The sequence below is a fragment of the Bombus bifarius genome, unplaced genomic scaffold (assembly GCF_011952205.1).
Source record: "Bombus bifarius isolate JDL3187 unplaced genomic scaffold, Bbif_JDL3187 scf7180000010271, whole genome shotgun sequence".
Taxonomy (NCBI): Eukaryota; Metazoa; Arthropoda; class Insecta; order Hymenoptera; family Apidae; genus Bombus; species Bombus bifarius.
The window spans coordinates 1,518,184-1,540,018 of record NW_022885586.1 but is presented as its reverse complement, the minus strand read 5'-3'; the positions used below and the strand labels follow the sequence as shown (position 1 = coordinate 1,540,018).

Here is a 21,835-nt window from a genome sequence, read left to right as displayed (position 1 = left end):
AGATACAAAACAGGAATCGCTGTAGGTGTATACTGTATTAAGGTTTACATGTTTCAATCGTCGACATTTTATGTAATGCTCGTTTCTGATCAATTATTTTACCTGTCTTTTATATAATTCCTACACAGAAACTAGTCTAAGCTAAGTAGCACTCGGTTTCGAGTTAGTGCGAGCGTCTCTAATTTATCGTATCTAACCAAACCATGTAAAAGACAGTTAGTGTCAGGATTAACAATTTTTCCTCGGCAACTCGCATATTCCGTAAAGGTCCTTTCGAGTAGTAGAGGATATGTGGAGAAACTAAGCTTTCGCGGAAACAAGGCAACAGGTGCGAATGTAGGACACCCGAATCCAACCTTTCAATACCGAATCCTACGCAGATTTCGCATGTTGGAATTTTCAAGGTGAATAAAACTTCATCTAACAACCTTTTTAGTTAAAACTTCCATTACGTGATTACGTACTTTATTATACTCTTCTTGTGTGGCGAAACGTTCTCTCTGAATGCGTGTCATGTAAAGGACATCCGTGTCGGGAAGAGCATCCTCGAGGGTGCTGAATTGTTCCTGCGTTATTCCACGTTCGTACACGTACTTCACCACGTGGTCAGGCATACCAAGGCCAGGTGGGCACACGTAACGAAGTTCAACATTGTACAAAGTCAACAATCTGTAACACGAAGCGGGTGTTCGAAGGTTATCGCTGCTTGCAACGTAAATCGAATGGATTAAATAATAGATTCGTAAAATTTACACGCGATGTCTCACCTTGATAGTGAATGGACTGTTCTACCATGTTTCAAGTCGCCCACCATAGTGATCGTTAAGCCATTCACCGTACCGATCTCGTCTCTTATCGTAAAAATATCGAGTAACGCTTGAGTTGGGTGCTCCCCAACTCCGTCGCCGGCGTTCAATAAAGGTTTTCTGCAGTGTTGTGCAGCTCTCTGAATACGAAGCATTTGTAATAATAAGCGCACTTACTTCCAAATAACTTAAACTGTACGAGACTGAAATAATCGAAGTTCGAAGAGAATACGTGGAAAGTAGAGGAATAACTTACTGAAACGGCGCCAGGTTCAGGATGTCGAAGAACCACTACATCCGCATAGCCTGCCATCACCGCTACCGAATCTGTAACAAATCATCGTGTCAAACTCATCGTACAACGAGCTGCAACCTTCGCTCTCTATCACACGTGATCGCAAACCTTCCAAACTTTCTCCTTTCTTTACCGACGACGTCGAACCATCCATGTAAATCACTCGACCTCCGAGTCGTTCCATCGCAGACGCGAAGCTGCAAGATGTTCTCGTACTGACTTCGTAGAAGATGGACGCCATCACCTTTCCCTGTGCAGAACCGATAATCAGCATAAAGTTATCGTCGAAGCGATGGGATGAATTAGGCTCGATGCAACGTGCAAGATGCTTGATGCAGACGAGCGTGTTTTATTGCACGTCCGTTCCATACACGTTTCAGCAATCCATCGTATTATGCAGGGAGATACTTTATCATTCGTTGAATTACATGTGGGAGAATTGATATCTATTCGTATACATGATTGATACATCTGGCCAAGAACGTTGTTTTGTCGCTGTATGAACATTGCTCCCTGTACAATAAGAGTTCTGTCACGCGTATCGCGATACGCATAGAATGAATACCGAATGCTCATTATCGTCTATTAGAGTGTTAGTATCCATTCGAGGTTCGCACATCACTAGACTGCGAATTTTTATGCACTTATGCGAGATTGGAAAGCGTAAACACGAACAGAATGCATATGATATGTAAAAATATACAAGACACCGAAAGTATAGTATACGAAGAACATTTAGCGACTGAAATAAATTTTTGTTTAAATTCTATTTCTTTAATTATCGGATAAAAAATATGAAGTGGCGTAAACATCCGCATCACGGTATCGCGCGGAACCATTCAGCATTGAGAATGTTACGTACGATTCGATAAGATCTATTAGGATTGCTAAGAAGTTGCTCAGATAGCGTATGAAAATATCTCTTTTCTTCTCTTATATTATTGATTTTCCTGCTCTCCTTTTTCTATATAGCAACTCTTTTATCTAGAAACCAAAGAGATAAAGCTTCGACCTCGTTCGCTTGCGTATCGCATTTAAGAAGATATTATTTAAAAAATCATTCGTCTGCATAGGATCTTAGTTTCGAAATCACGCGTGTGCTCTTACCCGTAGAATATGATCCAAATGTCGTTCTTTTCTAACAGCGCCGCGAAGAATTTCCGCGTAATTGAAAATGTCTTTCAGCAATTCTTTGTTGAAGATGTCCACGGTCAAGATATTATGTCCAATTATATTGTGGCTAGTGTGAGTCGAGAAAACCGTTGACATAGAAGTTATTAAAAGATTCGGATTACTGTCGCTCTTGTATTTCGTCGCGTTGCCAATAGGAATGGGCGAGATGGTGCGTTGTTGAATCGTTTGAAGCTTCGTGTGCTCGCGGGAATCTACGTCCAGGGCAAAGTGAACGTTCGACACCTTGTGCGACATCGGTTGCAACAGATGCCCGTATGATTCTGAAACGAATAAACGAAAAATGAATAAATCGTTTGAAACTTTGCTACGGAACAAAGCAATCTGTACCCTTCGTCGCTCGGAAGATAGCATTTATAATAATGTGCCTATTCTTAGCCATTAAAGCAAAGAATAATTCTTCGCTCGCTTCAACGTATCTTAGAAAAAGAAAACAAGTCTACATAGGACATTTTAACTAAGCGGAGTAGAGCATTTTTTCCAAAAGCGTTTTTCCAGGCGACGCATGATGCTTCCATCGAAACAGATTTCCATACCATGTTGTTCCTCTTCCGACATGTCCGTTATCATCCGTTCGTTGTACTTTTCGTAATTCGGCGACAGGAGACCGTCCAACGCCGAATTAGGTCGACTGTGAGATATTACATCGATGACCGGAGCATTTACAACCGTTTGCGCTTTCATCTTCGTTTGCATCTCTCTGATATCTTGGCCAAAACCAGGATTCACCAGAACTTGGCCTTCGACGTAGGCAACTTCTCCACGAAGCACTACGCGATGAACCGATCCACGAACTTTCATCCCTGCGAAAGGTGTCCATTTTGACTTGCTGAAAGGCATCGCTTCCGGTATCACCCATTCATCGTCAAGGTCGACTTCGATGTAGGTATTCGGCTGATCCGGCAGATTGAAGATCCTCTTTGGATTTTTATACAGTTTGTCTACCATATCCTGAAAAGATTTTTTCTTACGCTCGGTATCGATTGATAAAGATTGTAACGAATTTGCTCCAACAAGATACGAATACCTTTTATGTCGTAATAATGGAACGTTAAAAAAGAATGTGTTTATACGATATTGCGTACCTCGATAGAGATCTCGAGTTATTATCGTAAAGCTTTTAAGATGGATTTCGATTACCTCTATTGTTAATTTTCCTTCGTGAACTGCAGTCAGCAAAAGCGGAAGCATCGTCTCGAGTCCAGGAAAGCCGGGTGGCGGTTTCTCACCCGATTTCTCTTGCACGGTATGCGGCGCTTGAATATCGAAAACGCGCGTTTAACAAAACTGTTTCTTCGAATAGAACCTCTTCAAAATATCGCACATCTAACATATACAAGTGTAATCTCCACGTAATTTAACGCATTTTTCTAATGACTAATCGACTTTGTAATCCGACTTGTAAGAATTATCAGTCCTTAGATCAAAAGATCTTTAGAACGAAGCTGTTACATTCTTTTCGTTTACAGATTCATTGAAAGGCATTTACGCGTTAAGAAATTCTCTCGGTGAAACGGATTAGAAATTTCATTTTTTTTAAATAGAATAGTATAATAATATCAGAGAAGACGCCAATAAAATAAAACGAACCATGATCTGTCGCGAAACAATCGATTATATCCAAATTATCCCAAAGAGCTTGTTGATCTTCTTTGGTCCCCAACAACGGCCTCACCTGACCTCGACCAGCTCCTATGCGCCCAAGATCTTCTTCGCATAGGAATAAGTGATGAGGGCACACCTCGCAAGTGACAGCCATTCCCTGATAAAAATATGTATATGGAAAATGAAATTAAGAAATGTATAAAAATTGTCTCGATAATCGTCACAGTAATATCTTACACCCTCGGATCGTTTGATGTTCGTATAGTTACAAAATTATCCTCTATCTTGAAATTCACATATTTTTTACTGATTTCTATCTCTTTTTGACAGATCTCGATAATGATAATAGCAATCGTGACATATTATGTTTGATATGTGGAGATAATGAACAAGTTCGTAAAAATAGCCTACTTTTTCCTTAGCTGCGCGTATTATTTGAATCTCTTCCTTCCGAGCTACATGGCACACGTGAATCGGCCTGTTATGCAAACCAGCCAATAAAAGGACCGCAGCTGTCGTTTGGCCCTCGGCATGAACGCAAAGAGGATATTTCTTTGCCCAATTTTGGAAATGCTGAAATCAACGAAACTATGGATAACCAAAGACTCGTATCTACGAATCGTACGCGGAAAGTACAAAATCTGTGCGCGTATAATTTTTCATGCGAATCCGATCCACGAGACTCACCTTGACCCACACCGTGAGATCGGTCAATCGAAGAGTCGTGAACGTCTCATTAAGATACATTTTAAGACCAGCTGCTAACGGAGCTAATTCGCCTGTTATGTCGTGATTATCGGACGAGGCACCAACGTAAATCGCGTAGTCGCATCTCGCGTTCAAAACTGCATGCTGCAAAAAGAATACACGCGTTCCATTCGTATTAAATTTATGAGATTTCTAGAGGAAGTACATCACTCTGATTGATATCTAAAACAATATAATATCTGCAACTATGGGGCACGTTTTGCAGAAATTCCTACTTTTCCGTTTCTTTCTATCGATAGGAAATTAACGAAATATTGTAAAATTGGTAAAATTCGTGGAATACGCAGTGCAAAATATTCCTTCAAGATTTGAGAAAAATCGAACACGTACGTCCGAGTACTTGGCTGTAGCTAGGTCAAAGAACAGAATTTCAATAAAAATATAAGATAAGTTTTGCGATAACATTCTCCTCTAATCTGTTTCCTTATAGCATATTTATTCTTACAACCTCGTCAGTGCTTTGATATCTGATAAATCGACTTTTGACATAATATTGCATATATATATATAAAATTTCCAGGAGACTGAAAGAAAGAAAGAACAAGGATTTGGATTTTTTTTTTTTTTTTAAATCGTCAGAGTGGTGTATTCCCTTGGCACGGAAAGGAAGCCGATATTATTTTCATACTTCTTTGGCCAGGGCAAAGGATTGATGATCGATCACAGCAGGATTTGTGTTAGGCATCGCCAAGATCATCGTGATACCACCAGCAAGAGCAGCGGCGGTACAAGAAGCGAAATCTTCTTTGTAAACAGCGCCGGGATCGCGTGTGTGTACGTGAATGTCGATTAAACCAGGAAGTTTAATCATCGTGCGCGATGACATGCAATCTGTATGAGTCTTCATACGAGGCGCACGTCCACCGAGCATTCTCATAGCCTACGCAATAGAAGAAGCAACGTTCATTGTTACGTCAGTTGTCGATGACTGTGTCAATTATATCGTTGTACAAACATTCATAAATATTCTGAAATAATCGTGAATTTCTAATAATCTGACTACGGATATTTATGCAAATTCATATTTTTATGAATATAATTAACTCTAAAATGGCTGGAAAAAATTTTTTATTTTCGTTTATCGTTTTTCGTGATTCCAGAGAAACACAGACTATCATAGTGCAATGAATAGCTGTTTTAAGTAAAACTTCATAAGATTATGAGATTTAGATAAACAATAATGAAAAGATATTCGTAGAAATTATCGATAATTGTTATTTAAATAGTTTTTCGAGTCACGCGTATTTCGATTTCTATTGTTTGATTCATGTACACTAGCACCGTGACAGAAATATTATTACAGATATACGATACACAAACGTGTACGTATCTGTTTGAATATAACATCAAGGATATTTTTCAAGTTTCATTAATCCATGGGATTTACTTGATATCATGACTATGGCTATTTGGCGATAAGACACAGGGTATGTTGAAAATGAGATCTAAGAGATTTAAGAACTGATGACACTGAACGAACGGAGTGAAGCTAACACAGAGGGCCTAAAACCAATGTTGTTTTTACAATCAACTTTTATTATTTACGAGCATTTGATACGATCACGATATTCGAATTTTTATATTTCAATTTCTTTTTTATACCGTTATAAATACATCCGTAACTGGAACAAATCTCCTTAAATTCTATTCCCACGTTTGTAGATATTTATAAAAATATATTTGCATAAATATATTGTAAATTCGTTGTTTAAAATAGAATCGAAGGTCGTCGTTTTTATACAAAGAAGCTTATTCAGTCAGCGATATATTCGTTATTTCGTCTTGCGATTCTCTGCAAACGAATTAAATAATTTCTCACGTTATCGCCTGAAAGTGTTTGCCCTTTTATTAAACAATTTCAATCTATGTATCAAATCCAGTTCCAAGGGAAGAATATCGAAAATTTCTACTTACCTCGACGAGTAATTTCGCGCATTTAACATCTGTAATTAAAGGAACGGAATAGTCGACAGCGAGTCTTCTGGTTCTGTAACCATGCGTCATGAAATTGGAAACACGACGCACTCCGCCGTTTCTCATCGGTAAATTAATGACGAGATCGAATTGTTTCTTCGAGAGGAAATCAGCCAAGTGTCGAAGTTCACTGGGGCTGGAATCTTCATCGACAGTGATATTCTCGAAAGTCCATTGAACAGGTTCCACCTATTTTTTAAAACATTTATTGGTTCCTTTATTCAGCCGGACAATGTTTTCTTGCAAACTTTTTTCCCCCCCAATAAATTCTTCTTATCGCATTCTTCAGATAGATACTTTAACGTATCTATGCGACGATAAACTTAAAATACATACCACGGGCTACATCGAATTTCTGAAACGATATCGAATCGCGATAAACGAATATTATATCAGAGTTGAGAAATGTAGATACATCAGCGAGAATTTAAGCACATATACCAATCTGAAAAATACATGGTATCTACTGTTTAAAATTGACGAACACGTTCAATACGATATATGAGAATTCATTCGCAATTATTCCGACTGGCACTTTATCCTGCATTAAGATTAGATATATCAATCTTCCTCTTAGTATATCTTTATCTATGACACTCGTCGGATTATATATAATAAAACGATTTTATTAAAATATCTTGTATTTTGGAATAATACGAGTCATTCGACTGATTTTTCATATACAACTACCCGTCATAGCTAATTAGGACATGTGTAAGTTACGTTCACTGAAAAACTCTAGGAAATTTTTGCCGTATTTTATTGTGATATAAATTTATCCTGTTTTTATGCATACGTATGTTACACATGTCGTAACAAATATATATAGACACAGGAGAAACTTTGCTTAATTTCGGTTATTCCAAGTAATTGGAAAATAAACGTAGCGAAAAATATCGACTAACGTGTCGCTCGGTTAAACCGTTCTATCTTAGCATTTTTCTCGATATGGATATCGAAGTGTTTCAAAATTCCCCATATCTTTTACAGGTCGTTACGAGACGATGGGTAAATGTTTGAAATTTAGTGCAAAAAAAAGAACAACGATTAGAAGAGAAGACCTGTAAAGGTTCGTTTTTCTTCGGTTTCGAAGACGATGATCGTTTGGAAATTGCGAGAAAACGCTCTAAACGATCTAAAATCACGATATGTTTGTTTCGACTTGTTAACACCCTTGGTCTTTGAAATGTTGAAAAATCATTCTCCAATCATAGCACGCGTATGATATAAGAAAGTCGTGACATTGTTGGTAGAAAACCCGTTCGCGCTCAGCTTACTTGTCGATAGCCGATAGCGAGCGATTAAACCTATTCTGTTGTCTGTTGATAACGATAGCTAAGTATTTATCGGCAGTGGCACCCCACGATTGGATTATTGTCTCATCGACGAGTGAATACGTGTTCTTTGCGAGTTTATATGCGTCATGATCGCGGACGTTGATTCTCCGTTAAAGTGTCAGAATCAACGAATAACGTTTTGTCGTCGGGCAAGGTGACGGAAGGAAGTTTCTAGTTACAGCAAACGATCGTTTTAGAGAGTAATTTCCGTGAGAATTAAAAATGGGGAATTCTAATCAGAAGATGAAACGGAAGTTACGGGGGAAAGGAAACAGGAAGCGTGGCAGCAACGACAACGTTCAAAGTAGCGAGAACTCGACTACGAAAAGCGAGGAATACAACGATCCGGAATTGATCATCTTGAGGAGATCTATCGAACGGAATCCCGAGATGTTCGTATTGAACAATCTCATGATGTGCGTCCAATTCTTTGGAAATTACGAAGAGTAAGATATCATTTTAAGGTTCGCGTACCAATTGTGTTACGCTAGCGTTCTCAAGTATCTGGACATTGGCTGCAATTCCCAACTTTATCCAGCTGTTGCTCTCTTATTTATACTAATCGACGTTAATTATCGTTTCAATCGATGTCCGCTACCTGTATACGATTGACTTGGGACAAAATCACAAGTGGAAACGAAGCAGCTCGTTACGGAAGCGGAAGTTAAGCTCAGTCGAGACGCGTGCGTGCAGTGTATGAAACGTGGATGTGTGTTGTTTCACATATTTTTCCTATTTTATGAATCGTAGCAGAATTTAGCAGAAATGGCTTTACACTGGTCGCCGCATTGAAGCGTACAGCAAGCGATATTTCTTCGCGTGCGCGTGTCTCGCGCGACACATCGCAAACAGGAAGCTTTAGATTCACAGCACGATAGAAGTAATATTTTAAGAAGTGTCCTATCTTCTCACTTATTACCGAATGAAAATTGATCGGTTGGTTAAACAACCGATTAAATAACTCGCTGATACAATTAAATATAATTCTTCTGTGATTTAATCGAAGTTATTTTTATAAGAATTACATAACACAGAGAATATTCTATTAAAAAAAAAAAAAAAAAATGGAAACTTTCGCACACCTGGAGAAGTGTTCTTGTTACGACCCTTACAATTACACTAAAGGATTCTATTCAAGAGAAAGCATTATATTATTATTATTATTATTATTATCCATTATCGTTTATATGTACGTTTTGCACAACGTGAATCGCAAAGCCGGAAGGCAAGAGCAAATAAAGATACGTGAAAGATATATTTTACATATTCGCAGCAATGCAGAAAGTGTACAGATACTCGTGAACAGTAGCGCATACGTTGGAAAAATATTCTTCCGAATAATCGAACAAATAAGCGAGTCTTTAGTCCTCGATCGGTGCCACGATTACGACAAACTCGATAACTTTAACCGGTGATAATACGATTTTATCAGTGGTTGAACAGAAAATAAAATCTTATACATAGTGACGTTTTTCAGAGAAATCAAGCAGGTGAAGGAAATTATGGCATCGTCGCGCGAGATGCAAATGAACGAACGTTTGCCTCGTCAAAAGCACGTGCTGCTTCCAGACATTCTTCAGGAGCACATCGCTCGTCACCTCGGTTTCACTTCCATGCGACAATCCTTTAGGCCAACCATCGAACCTTTGCAGCCGGTTCGAATTTTCATGGTTCACGATAACATTGACATCACGGAGGAAGGTTATCCGTCACACTATAGTCATGTGAACGATACAACTGTATATAACATATTGTTGAAACCAACGAAACAACAAGGTAGGTGACGACACGTGGCGTAGTCTGGTTATAAAGTAAAATACTCGAGGGGTAAGCAAATTGCGTTTACATTGTCGCAGGTTCTGTGCAACTGCAGGTTCTTGACAACTTTATAGCGTCGAGGAAAGACGACGTGGACCTAACATCGATAGCAGAGGACGACGACGAACTATACAGCGATGGTAGCATTTACAGTCCAAAATCTCGATCGAATTTATCTGTCCACTCAGTCAGTTCTAGCAAATCTAAACCAGACATGGTTAAAAGCTTCAAGCATACGAGATCTTTGCCTAATCTGTGTGACGAGGAAGTCGGGAATGGTAGCTTTTTACATTCCAATCGTAGTAGGAAAATTGCAGAGGAGCCTGTTTACGATAATGGGTCCTCCGATGCGGAAGAAAGAAAACGTTCGAACAAAAGACCACAGACGAAGGAGGAATTACTGAACCGAGAGAGTCGTCGATGGGAGAAACAAGTGCCGCGACAAAAGATCCAAGGACCGAACAATCAAGATCCCACGAGCAGCAACAGTTCCGGATATCGATCCGACAATTACGCATATAGCAGCGATAGCAGTTGCAATCCGAGTCGGAACTTCAAATTCTCTCAGAGCTCTAGCTACGACGAGCTGGACGAATGTTGGATAACGAACGGAGAGTTTCCGCGTCGTTGTTTCAAGAAAGTCACGTATACGGCCGATGGGAATCTCTACGATCCGAAAACAGAGAAGTTGCAAAAGCTGGATCATCAGCAACGAAGAATTAAAATGGCCTTGAACCGGTACAACTATAATTTGTTTTATATAAGCAGCACTGAGTTTATGGAACACTTTATGAAAGTGTTTATGCGTGGGTTGGGGGAGTTGTTGAATTTTGATCAGGAATCCGTGAACAATACCAAACGAGAAGGGTGCGTGCTCTATTGTGACAAAATCATGATCGCGAAAACGTTGAAGCACAGTAAAGTGGAACAATACGAGATCATCCCTGCAATTTGGTTGGAGTGGCCTATCTGCGCTCAAGAATGGCTGGTCAGGACACGACATACCTGGCCAAATAACAGCGACGTGGAGAAGGTTAAAGACTTTGGATGCTACGTCGTTCCGGAAGGCTTCGTGCCGAGGAATGGAAATATCAATCTCATCGAGGATCTGCAATGGCAGCTGACGTTCCCGGCAGCCGAAAGATACCTCGAAACCTGCATGACACAGGCCCAAATACAAGTGTATTTGATCGCTCTGATGCTTCACAAGACTTTCCTCAGACCTATTTTTGATACTATGTTCGGTCTAACCACTGCTCATATCAGGCACAAATTATTTTGGATGATCGAAGAGAACGCGAACCCATCGAAATGGCCAGATAGTAGATTGGGAGAGTGTTTGTTGGTGCTTCTGAATTCTTTGTATTACAACATTAGTCAAAACGAACCTAAGCTTAACGATTACTTCATCAAAAGTAGGAATCTCTTTCAGAGGGTACCCTGTGATCATTTGCTGCACACGCAGAAGCAATTGAAACGCATCACAGAGAATCCGGTAATGTACGTTTTTCATGCGATGGAAAACATTCGGTACAGTAACGATTTCTTCCCGAGGTTGGACTACGAGATGTTACTGAAGATATTGACGGCTGACACGTTGACGTTGGTTAATCCGAAACTGACTCAACACGTTCCGACTTTGATGTATCAAACGTACGAGGATCCTACCGAGCAAAACGAAAGATACGATATGAAGGGCTTTTGGGAGACGGCGAAGAAACAAGGACACAAACCATCCGTCAAGTTGATCACCAATAAGTCGTTAATCGTCCCTCGCAAGGCCACCGACTCTATCATCGAAATCGCTGTAAGATCTATTTTCTGATAAGCTGTTTCTATCGACGCTTTTATCTAAAACACTCGCCACTCAATGACATATTTTATTTCGAGGACGTACGTTCCCGTTGTACCGTTTTCGACAGTCATACATACGTATATCACGAAATACCTTTTTCCTCTAAATTGTTATCGATCGAACCTTCGCCGCAAGGACTCTATTCTGAAAAATATTTGACTAACAACGTAATTAATATTTTTCGCTGTATATTCGATAAGGAACAATACTATTCAGTTATTTGTGCTCTGCAATACTTAATCTTATCTGCCAATGATATAGGATGATCTCTGGATTATAGAGAAACTATTACTCTATTTGTCTCTATTTTTTTACAGACACGTTGCGCTGACTTAGAGGGACCGAGGTTGTGCATTCTTTTAGGCTTCTTCATACGGCATTTCATTCAAATTGCCGAACGATGCCATCAGTACCAAGCACATCGACAGAAAAAGATGTACCTTGATCACGCGGACAGGCTATCCATATTACTTTTCGAGCGTCAAAGATATACGGAAGACGCGCTAGCTTATCGCGACAAGATCAAAGTTGTCAGGAAGAAAGTAGCTGTTTCCGAACCAGGAAATCAACCGCCAGATACTCCGGAGAGAAATCAAAAGAAACCCATATACGTTGGATCGTTGAACAATCGTTTCACGCAAGAATCAAATTCGTCGAATCAAGTTCGCCAGAAAATCACTGAGCCAATTCCTAGGCCGAGCGTGAAATTGCCACAAAAACAAGTTAATGTTCAAGACGTTAAAGTAATCGTTCATGAAAGGCATTACGAAGAACCGAACGAATTAAATTTAGAAGTTACGAATGATAAGGTGGCCGCTCAAAGTTCAATAAGCGAAAATCATGTGTCAAAATTGAAAACCGATGAACGTCAGCCAAACAAACCGATACTTCGTCTTCAAAAACTTTCAGGAAGTGAATCCACGTACATTTAGAAGCTAACATGCACAACTAATTCCTTCGTTACCTAATAAATTTCTCAACCTTTTGCAAGTAATCTGTAATTTATTGTTATTTAATGTTATTTATACTTACAGATGATTGAACGCGATACTTAATTGCTTATCTAGAAAAATTAATCGCATAAGTAGAAGTCCATTTATCTGGACTAATTGGAGGACGGAAAGTTTACTTAGGGTATCCCAGGTTTCTTTGAACCAAATGGTGTTAGTGTATTGTATAACTATAACTATAAGTACGACTATAACAAATAAACGAACCTCTCGGTTGTTAAACTGATCAGCTACACTTTTTCTCAATTTCTCAATTTCGTTACATAAGTACACGCGATTAACGTGTTCAATTCTCAAAAAGCAGTTCACTTATTTTCATAAGTTCATTCGTAGCAACATAATTGCGCAAACAATAGTAAATTCCAAAGTGAATATTATAATTGGGATTTGCAATATCATCGCTTATGATTTTATACGATGTATTTTTATTTCTATCCACAGAGTAAGGTAGCTACGTTTTGTGATAAAGAACCTGGGACACACTTTGTAATTAGAGTTCACCAATTTTCCCCACTGCCTATTCGTCTTATTTGTTACATTATGATTGATTACGTCCAGATTAATGGATTCAATCGGCGACTTGTTTAACACTTACGCTGCTATCCTTTATGCATATGTTGCGTCCATCAATCGTCTCGGTAATATTACTAACGGAATTATGCAGTTTTAGCCTTCATTAGATATTGTAATATCGTGCAATGATACTACGTAGTCATTTATACATATATTTCTGACCGTGATTCATTCAAATAATCTAGAAGTTACATCCAATAGAATTTTCATATTTGCAGAAGAGAAATTCAATTTTAGTAACAGCGAAAGTGTTAATCAAATATTAACTAAAATTCCTTTCTAATAAAGAGATATCTATTATAGCAGGACAAACGTGATAAAATGACATTTAATGTATTCGCTGATGCTAAAATATAGCTGTTCCACTTTTGGAATTACAGTTTTTTTGTCATTAGGAACGACTGTCTTTTAACCTTCAAATAGTATCGTTTGATTATAGATTATTATAACGTTTTGTATCAGATTAGTAGCATATTTAAATGAAGTTAAACATTTCTAAGTTAAGTAATCTAACTCTTTGAATTCTTACAGTTCTCAGCGGTTTAACGATATCAGATAAGAGATAATTAATAATGTAGATCAATGTGGAATGACGTAGATCATATCTATCGCTTCTTTTTGTATATTTCTCAGTTATCTCGTCAACGCGCGACAGTTGCGTTAAAGGCATTAGAATTAAACGATTAAAGCGACGCAACGTATGCATTAATTCTAACGAAAGTATCGAACTATTAGCGCTTAGTATTAAATTAAGTTTTAGGAAATTCTTTTAAGTCAACCATAACACACGTTCGTATGAATTGTAACTGTAAATATTTAAATATATATTTTAAGTTTCTAATAGAGAATACTCATTACCTCTACTCCGTGCTCTGTGTAGAAATCTGCGGTCCCCATGCTGGCGTATAATTTATAACCCATCTTGTGAAGACTACGAACCGAGGGTAACAGTTCCATTTTGTGCTGTAATCAAGAACCACGCTGGGACATTGCACCAATCGTTGATAATCATCAAATGTCTACGTGGCAGAATGAAATACCTTGAAACTTCCAATCGAGAGCAAGATGCCTTTCTGTGGTATATGAAAACCGGTACTCATCATTCCCTTCAAGTAAGCCTCGTACCGATTGTCTCCGAAACAGGCGACTTCCCCTGTGGATACCATCTCAACTCCTAACATTACGTCGGCACCTATACAATCGTAAAGCGTTATTCTTCAGGTTCATATTTTAAGAAAGAATATTTCAACGTCCCACAGGGTCCACGAGGTATTTTCACTTGGTTTGTTGCACGTAGAACATACAAACCATTTATTGAAAAAATAATTTTTTAAAAAAGGATTTCGGAAAGTAAAAGATGACTATAAATCGATATAGACGCAGAATATCTAGGCAAAAGCTAGCAAGCGATATTCAATTGGAAACAGTGAAGAATAAACGCAAAATATTCCGTGCATAGTCTTGCAGAAACAATATACCGTGGCAAGATACTTTGTTCGTAGCGTGGCACGAACGACAACGTGTCGCAAGATATGCGCTTACCAGCAAGACGCGAGAAAGAGAATTGTGGCACTTTAACACCGACTTTGCCACATCCAGCAAGTACGTCCACTGGATCTACAGGCTCGCCGACGATCAGTCGCGTAGCCATAGCTACGAAATTATGATCCAGAGTTTTCGACACGAACGGGAAAGATCTTGATACTCTAACGTTGCACTCGATGACCTTCAGCTCGTTGTCCTGTCGGCAAAAGATATGTCACCATTTATTTGTTTTCCTCGACATTTCCATATTATCTTGAGGAATCGACCATAAATACCACCGAATGAATATCGTCGAGCCTATCGCCGCGAATATTTCATGCTGATTTGGAAACTTCTTTCCAAAAATGTTACCTTTGCGATCAGTTGCATGTTAAAGGGACCAGTGACGCCAAGAGACGCGGCAATGGCCTTGGACATCATTTTAATCTTCGTTAAGGTCTCTGCGTTGATATCCTGAGGTGGTGTGACCAGTGTAGCGTCACCCGAATGAACGCCAGCGTTCTCCACGTGTTCTGATACCGCCATGCAAAGAATAATTCCATCATACGCAACAGCATCGACGTCTATCTCCTTCGCTTCGAGAATAAACTTTGATATAACCACTGGATGCTCCTTGTTCACTTCGCTGGCACTTTTCAAATACGACTCGAGGTCGTTATGCGAATGGGCCACGTTCATGGCAGCACCACTCAATACGTAAGAAGGACGCACTAAACACGGATAGCCGACTTCTTCGCAAAATTCGATCGCGGACTTCAAGTTGGTCAACTCCTTCCACCTGAGCGATCATTATATTTACATTAGATTAATACTTTGATTGTTTAGTTCATACGACTACGTGCGAGTAATACTAGAAATGCGATAACTAGACCGCGGACTTTTACGCAGATAATTATATTTTCAAGAACATGGCTAAAAATGTAGGACCTAAAATAGAGATTTGGTTTATTCATTAAATATTATAACATGCTTTGTTTACTTTATGCATATTTCTAAATTATACGCATTCTGTGTATTTTTGTATAATTTTCGTAAAAAAAAAAAAAAAAAAATAATTCGTCATAAGTTGCATTAATAATGATTTACCTGGGTTGCGAAATTCCAATGCCATCCAACATACGAGAAAATTTGAAACGATTTTCAGCTCCGTCGACAGATTCCGGTGAAGTGCCAAGAATTCTAGCTTGTTGTCTGTGAAGATCCATAGCGATATTGTTCGGCAATTGGCCGCCCATCGATAAAATTATTCCTTCCGGACATTCGTGATCATAAATATCCATCACGACTTCGAACGATATTTCTTCGAAGTACAATCGATCGCTCATGTCGTAGTCGGTACTAACTGTTTCCGGATTGTAGTTCACCATGATCGTCTTTCTTCCCAAGTTTCGTAATTCGCGCAAACAACTAACGGCACACCAGTCGAACTCTACAGAACTGCCAATTCTGTAAACTCCAGATCCTAAGGAAAATGTTATTCGCGATTATTCATTAAAAACATACCCAATTCGCCAATTGTTTTTGACACTCGAACTGCTTTGTCAATAGATAAATTCTACTTCCCCCAAAAAAGTCATTTTTGATAAAACAAGGAAAAATCAACTAAAAAATAATTCTAAATAATTTAATAGTATTAAAAGTTTGTTATGTTCTCTCTATCCATTTGTAAGAAATTAGTATTATATCAGTAATTCAATAAGAACCAATCTTACGTTAACGCAATATTTCGTTATGGTCATGAAAAGGAATTTTAGTTTGTCTTTTTGCATGTCCATTTTTTGGTTAAGTTTCTTCATTACTTGCCTATAACCATGGTGTATCCGCCAGGAAATTCTACATCGTGCGTAGTGCCATTATATGTCAAATAAAGATAATTCGTCGTCGCTGGCCACTCCGCAGCAACAGTGTCTATCTGTTTGACCATTGGTCGTATATTACTCTCCTGTCTTTGTATTCTAACTGCTAATTCCGAACTCTTAACCGCAGCTGCTATCTGTTTATCGGAAAATCCAATTTGCTTCGCTCGTAGTAAAACCTCGTGCGATAACTTTGTATGATCTGTACTCTCCAATACTAAATAATAATCGATAATATTTTTCATCTTGTGCAAAAACCACCTGTCTATTTTTGTGAGTTCGTACAATCGATCGATCGTATATCCAGCCTTTATGGACGCTGCAAGGACGAACATTCTTTTATCAGTTGGCTTTTCCAATTCTTCGTCGTTGGGAGTTTTCACGTACGGGTCGAAACCATTGATGTTCTCGTCAACCATCCTCAACGCTTTCTGAAAAGCTTCTTCGAATTTGCGACCAATCGCCATCACTTCTCCCACGCTTTTCATAGAGCTACCAATCTAAAATCATTTTAAGTTTGTCGTTTTTCAATTTTTATGCTATGGTTTGGCTCAATTGCGAACATCATCTTGCATTAAATAATTATATCAAAAAAAAAAACAAAAGAAGAAAATTGTACAAATTTATGTACTGGTCTAACATGTATACCTTTGTACTGACTCGTTGAAATTTGCTCAGATCCCATCTCGGTATTTTAACCACGCAATAATCTAGACTAGGCTCGAAACAAGCCGTAGTCTTTCCTGTAACGGAATTATGGATATCCGGCAAACGAATACCAAGAGCAAGTTTTGCGGCTACGTAAGCCAACGGATAACCGGTAGCTTTGCTTGCTAATGCCGAGCTACGGGATAATCTGGCATTTACTTCGATTATATAATACTCCTTGGTGTTTGGATTCAGAGCGTATTGAATATTGCATTCGCCGACAATTCCAAAGTGTCTAATCACATTGATAGCGGTCGTCCGAAGCATATTATACTCCATATTAGACAGTGTTTGACTTGGAGCGATTACGATCGATTCCCCGGTATGGATGCCAAGAGGATCCACGTTCTCCATGTTGCAAACTGTGATACAATTGTCGTACGCATCCCGAACGACCTCGTATTCCACCTCTTTCCAGCCTTTCAATGATTTATCGATGATCAATTGAGTCGAATGAGCGAACGCCTGTTGAGCGAGGTTTCGTAGTTCTTTCTTGGAGTTCGCGAAACCGGACCCCAATCCTCCAAGAGAAAACGCTGCTCTAGCCATTACTGGGTAGCCCAATTTTTCTGCTGCATCTAATGCCTGATTGAAATAATAATAGTAATAGTATTGTAAATAATAATGGTTATAATTACTTTTCAATTTCCAGAAAAATCAATAAATATCCTCCTCTCGGTGAATAATCAATTGAATATCGATAATGAATAAACTGTGAAATTTCAAAACTCAGTGAATAGATCGTACTTTCGATAGCCTGTGTAAGAATCTGTATTTTCCGAAAGTATAGATCGCCGAAGATGGGCTCTCGCAATTCAGATCCGCCACATCACATCCGAATTAATCGCGAGACTTGCGATTCTCTTACCTCTTCGATAGAATAGACCGCCGCACTTGGCGCCACGTTTTCATTGATCTGCGCGATACGTTCTGCGAAGATCTTTCTATCTTCCGTCTCTATGATCGACTGTATAGGCGTTCCTAAAATTTTGATATTATATTTCTGAAATACTCCATTCTTCTCGAGTTCAACGCCACAATTGAGAGCAGTCTGTCCGCCAAATGTCAAGAGGACACCATCGGGCCGCTCCGATTGTATTACCTGAAATATTCAAAGACATAAAATCCTACGTCCACTCGGAGTACATCAAAATTTGCCAGAAAAGAAAAGCGACTGCTTTGTAGAATCAATATACCAATATACCTGTTCCACGTATTCCGGTATAATCGGCAGAAAGTAAACCTTATCCGCCATGCCTTTTGACGTTTGCACGGTCGCTATATTTGGATTGATCAGTAACGTCTGCACGCATTCTTCGCGTAACGCCTTGATCGCTTGCGATCCGGAATAATCGAATTCACCCGCTTGACCGATACTGAGACCACCCGATCCCAAGATCAACACTTTCTTCGGTCGTACAGGTAAACCTATCATGTTGTCGCTACTGTAGCTCAATTTTTTAATAAGTCTTTCCTTCATAGAAATTGATTGTTTTTTGCTCGCATTGTCGATCACGGCTTCCAAAAATACATCGAACAGGCATTCCAGATCTTGAGGACCGGCAGTGTGTTCCGGATGAAATTGAACCGAAAAGTAAGGAAGCGTCGAATGTACGACACCTTCGTTGCTATTGTCGTTGGTATTGGTGAAGAGTGGTTCCCAATTATCTGGTAATTGTTTTGCATCGACAGCAAATCCATGATTCTGTGAGGTCATGTAACAGCGACCGGTTCCGTGATGCGTGACTGGTTGATTGTGACCACGGTTGCCGTAGCTATACGTAACAAATGTATGTAACACAAGAATTTTTCCACAAAACGGAACTATTAAGTAGATATAATTCGCTTGCGTTTTGTTAAAAGAGCTATTTATACAATGAAGAAATAACATGTCTAAACCTGTAAACAAATTAATTATTGAATCGAATAGTAGTCCGAGTAAATAAAAATAGGAGAATAATTCATTTTATAGGAAAGTATAATACATGAAAGTATTCGGACACTTGTACGGATGTATTATGAATGTATATACGTAAAAAAGTTTTGCATGCTAAGTGTTCAAATACTCTCGTAAGTCAGCGTAACATCGTTTTCCTATTAGCGTGTGCTAGCTACTTTTGAGAAAATAATAGGATCACCCAGACGAAAATTGAAACGGTATACTAATCGCACACTCATGCAATTAGGGGCAAGCAGAAGAATACATACTTCATCTTATATGTGACACAACCAGCGGCGATGCAGAGCAACTGATGACCCAAGCAAATACCAAAAATCGGTTTTTGTATGTCGGATTTCAGGATGGATCGAATACTTTCCACCGTTGTTTCGCACTTGCTCGGATCGCCTGGTCCATTGCTAAGGAACAAGCCGTCGTAAGTGGCATTGTTCAAATCGTAATTCCAAGGCACAACGTCTACGCGAGCACCTCGACTAATCAAGCATCTCAATTGATTGTACTTTAGACCGCAGTCTATTACGCATATGCGAGGATAACCAGCGGAATTGTATGTCCTTTGTACAGGCTGAAATTCAATGATCGATAATCAATTTGAACGGAAGACCAAAGGCTCGGAGTAGCTTTGAAGTTCAACCCCTTTGCTGTCTAAACAGCATTCGATACCTTATCTCAAATGGTTCGTATTAGATATCATAATTTTTTTTAAAGTACATTGAAAATCACACGCATGAAAAATGACCGAGATCGAGTATCGAGTGTCATATAACTGACGTAATATCGATTTTCAATTTTTAAAAAGTTCTAAACTAGAATAATTTAAATTATTTTATATTTTAAATTTTAAATTTAAATTAAATTAAATTCAAATTTAAATTAAATTAAATTTAAATTTAAATTAAATTAAATTCAAATTTAAATTTAACTTAAATTTAATTTAAATTTGAATTTAATTTAAATTTAAAATTTAAAATTTAAAAATTAAATTAAATTTAAATTTAAATTAAATTTAAATAATTTAAGTTTAAATTAAAAATAGAAAAAAGGTTTGTACGTTAAAATAAAAAACGGCGAAGTGAAATAAAGCGTCGAATTCGAGGGGACAAATCCTGTTGTTGCGTACCTGGACCACTTCCGCGACGAGATGTCTGCTGTTCGGGTCCGCTATCGGAGGAATCAAGGAAGCAACGGGATTAGAAACTGGTGGATCGAACACGATTCTACCTAATATAGTGCCTTTCTCTCGAATAATCTTTGTCAGAGCTCTGGTATCGATTTCGTATATGCCTGGTATATTTTGTTCCTTCATCCATTTGGACAGCGTCCTGGTTTGCCGCCAATGGCTCGGTGTTTCGCATATCTCACCGACCACCAGAGCAGCCGCCCAAATTCGATGAGATTCGAACCAACTGTAATGGCAAACATGTTTGTTACGATCATCGATGCTAAGAAACTTATCTATTTTTAGATATTCGTAACAACAACAAACTGAGTATCGAAAAAAAATCAAGGTAGTCGCGAAAGGTAAGATTTTTTAAGAATGGATTTCCCAACGAAATTTCTTGCTCTAGCTACTAAGTAGCTGTTATTACTTTTAAACCTCTTACTATGGTATTTTATGGTTGTCCACCTCGTCGTCAAATACTCCATAATTTCCAATTATCGGATATGTCAGCACTAAAATTTGAGCGTGGTAAGAAGGATCTGTGAGTGATTCTGGGTAACCCACCATACCAGTCTGAAACACTGTAAAAAATGTATCAGTGCGGATAGTATATGTTTGTATACAATGTTCCATACAAAAACTCTAGCCGTAACTTCCCAACTATACAGACACCAAACACCAACTCTCTTGTAATTAGAGACAACGCTTTTATCTTCGATTTGATCCACTGAAATACGAAAATCCGATCTAAACATACACGACTATGATTTTAAATCGTCGAATATATTTAGAAAAGGAACCGAGTATACATTGTACGAAATGAATTCACACAAAATTCTAATAGAATGAAACTTGAATTTTTATAATGTGTACGAATATAAACATCGCAGTGAATGTAAACAACGTTATCTTTGTATTCTATACGCAAACATATTTTCCGTATGAATTCTTCCAGAACTAATACCGAACATGCAAAGATAATCTTCTCCAGTAAACGATAAGCTAGTACATGCTATGGAATAGTCCCACGTGGCTCTTTAATCATCCATTTTCACAAGGCGCATATCGTTCTTCTCGTCGAAGCGTGAAAACATAATCATATGGTAGTCAAAAGGAACGACGATCATAATGCTTTAATTAAAATGAAAAGTACGACGAAAGGGAGACGACGACAGTCGAAGCGATCGTTACAAGAATCGTGCACGTGCTACATATTCAACCCAATGGACGAGCACGTGTTCCGACACTCACCTACTTCACCATCAACCGGTTTTTCCGCGCCGAAATGTCTTCCCGCGAAGACAGAACCATCTTCGAGTAAAAGATAAACTGTTTTAGATATAGGATTAGAAACGGTCGCACGCTCAGGCAT

At 38.6% G+C, this 21,835-nt stretch overlaps 2 protein-coding genes across 2 annotated transcripts in view; one reads left to right on the top strand and one right to left on the bottom strand.

Moving 5' to 3' along the window:
• LOC117216456 (CAD protein) overlaps positions 1-21,835 on the bottom strand; it is a 22,967-nt gene extending 1,132 nt beyond the window's left edge. Inside the window, exons 1-25 of the mRNA XM_033463157.1 lie at positions 21,715-21,835; positions 20,906-21,044; positions 20,422-20,707; positions 19,550-19,866; positions 18,546-19,116; positions 18,210-18,443; positions 17,282-17,926; positions 16,581-17,133; positions 15,864-16,239; positions 15,129-15,555; positions 14,775-14,973; positions 14,273-14,424; positions 14,091-14,195; positions 6,580-6,828; positions 5,294-5,545; positions 4,585-4,749; positions 4,309-4,470; positions 3,883-4,054; positions 3,433-3,548; positions 2,829-3,243; positions 2,209-2,555; positions 1,210-1,351; positions 1,063-1,133; positions 768-946; positions 465-669 (exon numbers count right to left, since the gene is read on the bottom strand). Of these exons, the coding sequence (XP_033319048.1) occupies positions 465-669; positions 768-946; positions 1,063-1,133; positions 1,210-1,351; positions 2,209-2,555; positions 2,829-3,243; positions 3,433-3,548; positions 3,883-4,054; positions 4,309-4,470; positions 4,585-4,749; positions 5,294-5,545; positions 6,580-6,828; positions 14,091-14,195; positions 14,273-14,424; positions 14,775-14,973; positions 15,129-15,555; positions 15,864-16,239; positions 16,581-17,133; positions 17,282-17,926; positions 18,210-18,443; positions 18,546-19,116; positions 19,550-19,866; positions 20,422-20,707; positions 20,906-21,044; positions 21,715-21,835 (6,600 nt within the window). The remainder of the gene's footprint in view (positions 1-464; positions 670-767; positions 947-1,062; positions 1,134-1,209; positions 1,352-2,208; positions 2,556-2,828; positions 3,244-3,432; positions 3,549-3,882; positions 4,055-4,308; positions 4,471-4,584; positions 4,750-5,293; positions 5,546-6,579; positions 6,829-14,090; positions 14,196-14,272; positions 14,425-14,774; positions 14,974-15,128; positions 15,556-15,863; positions 16,240-16,580; positions 17,134-17,281; positions 17,927-18,209; positions 18,444-18,545; positions 19,117-19,549; positions 19,867-20,421; positions 20,708-20,905; positions 21,045-21,714) is intronic.
• Positions 7,994-14,073, top strand: LOC117216458. The gene is made up of 4 exons (XM_033463159.1): positions 7,994-8,422; positions 9,454-9,752; positions 9,833-11,601; positions 11,967-14,073. Exons 1-4 carry the CDS (start codon positions 8,199-8,201, stop codon positions 12,579-12,581), a joined length of 2,907 nt encoding a protein of 968 aa, XP_033319050.1. The 5' UTR covers positions 7,994-8,198; the 3' UTR covers positions 12,582-14,073.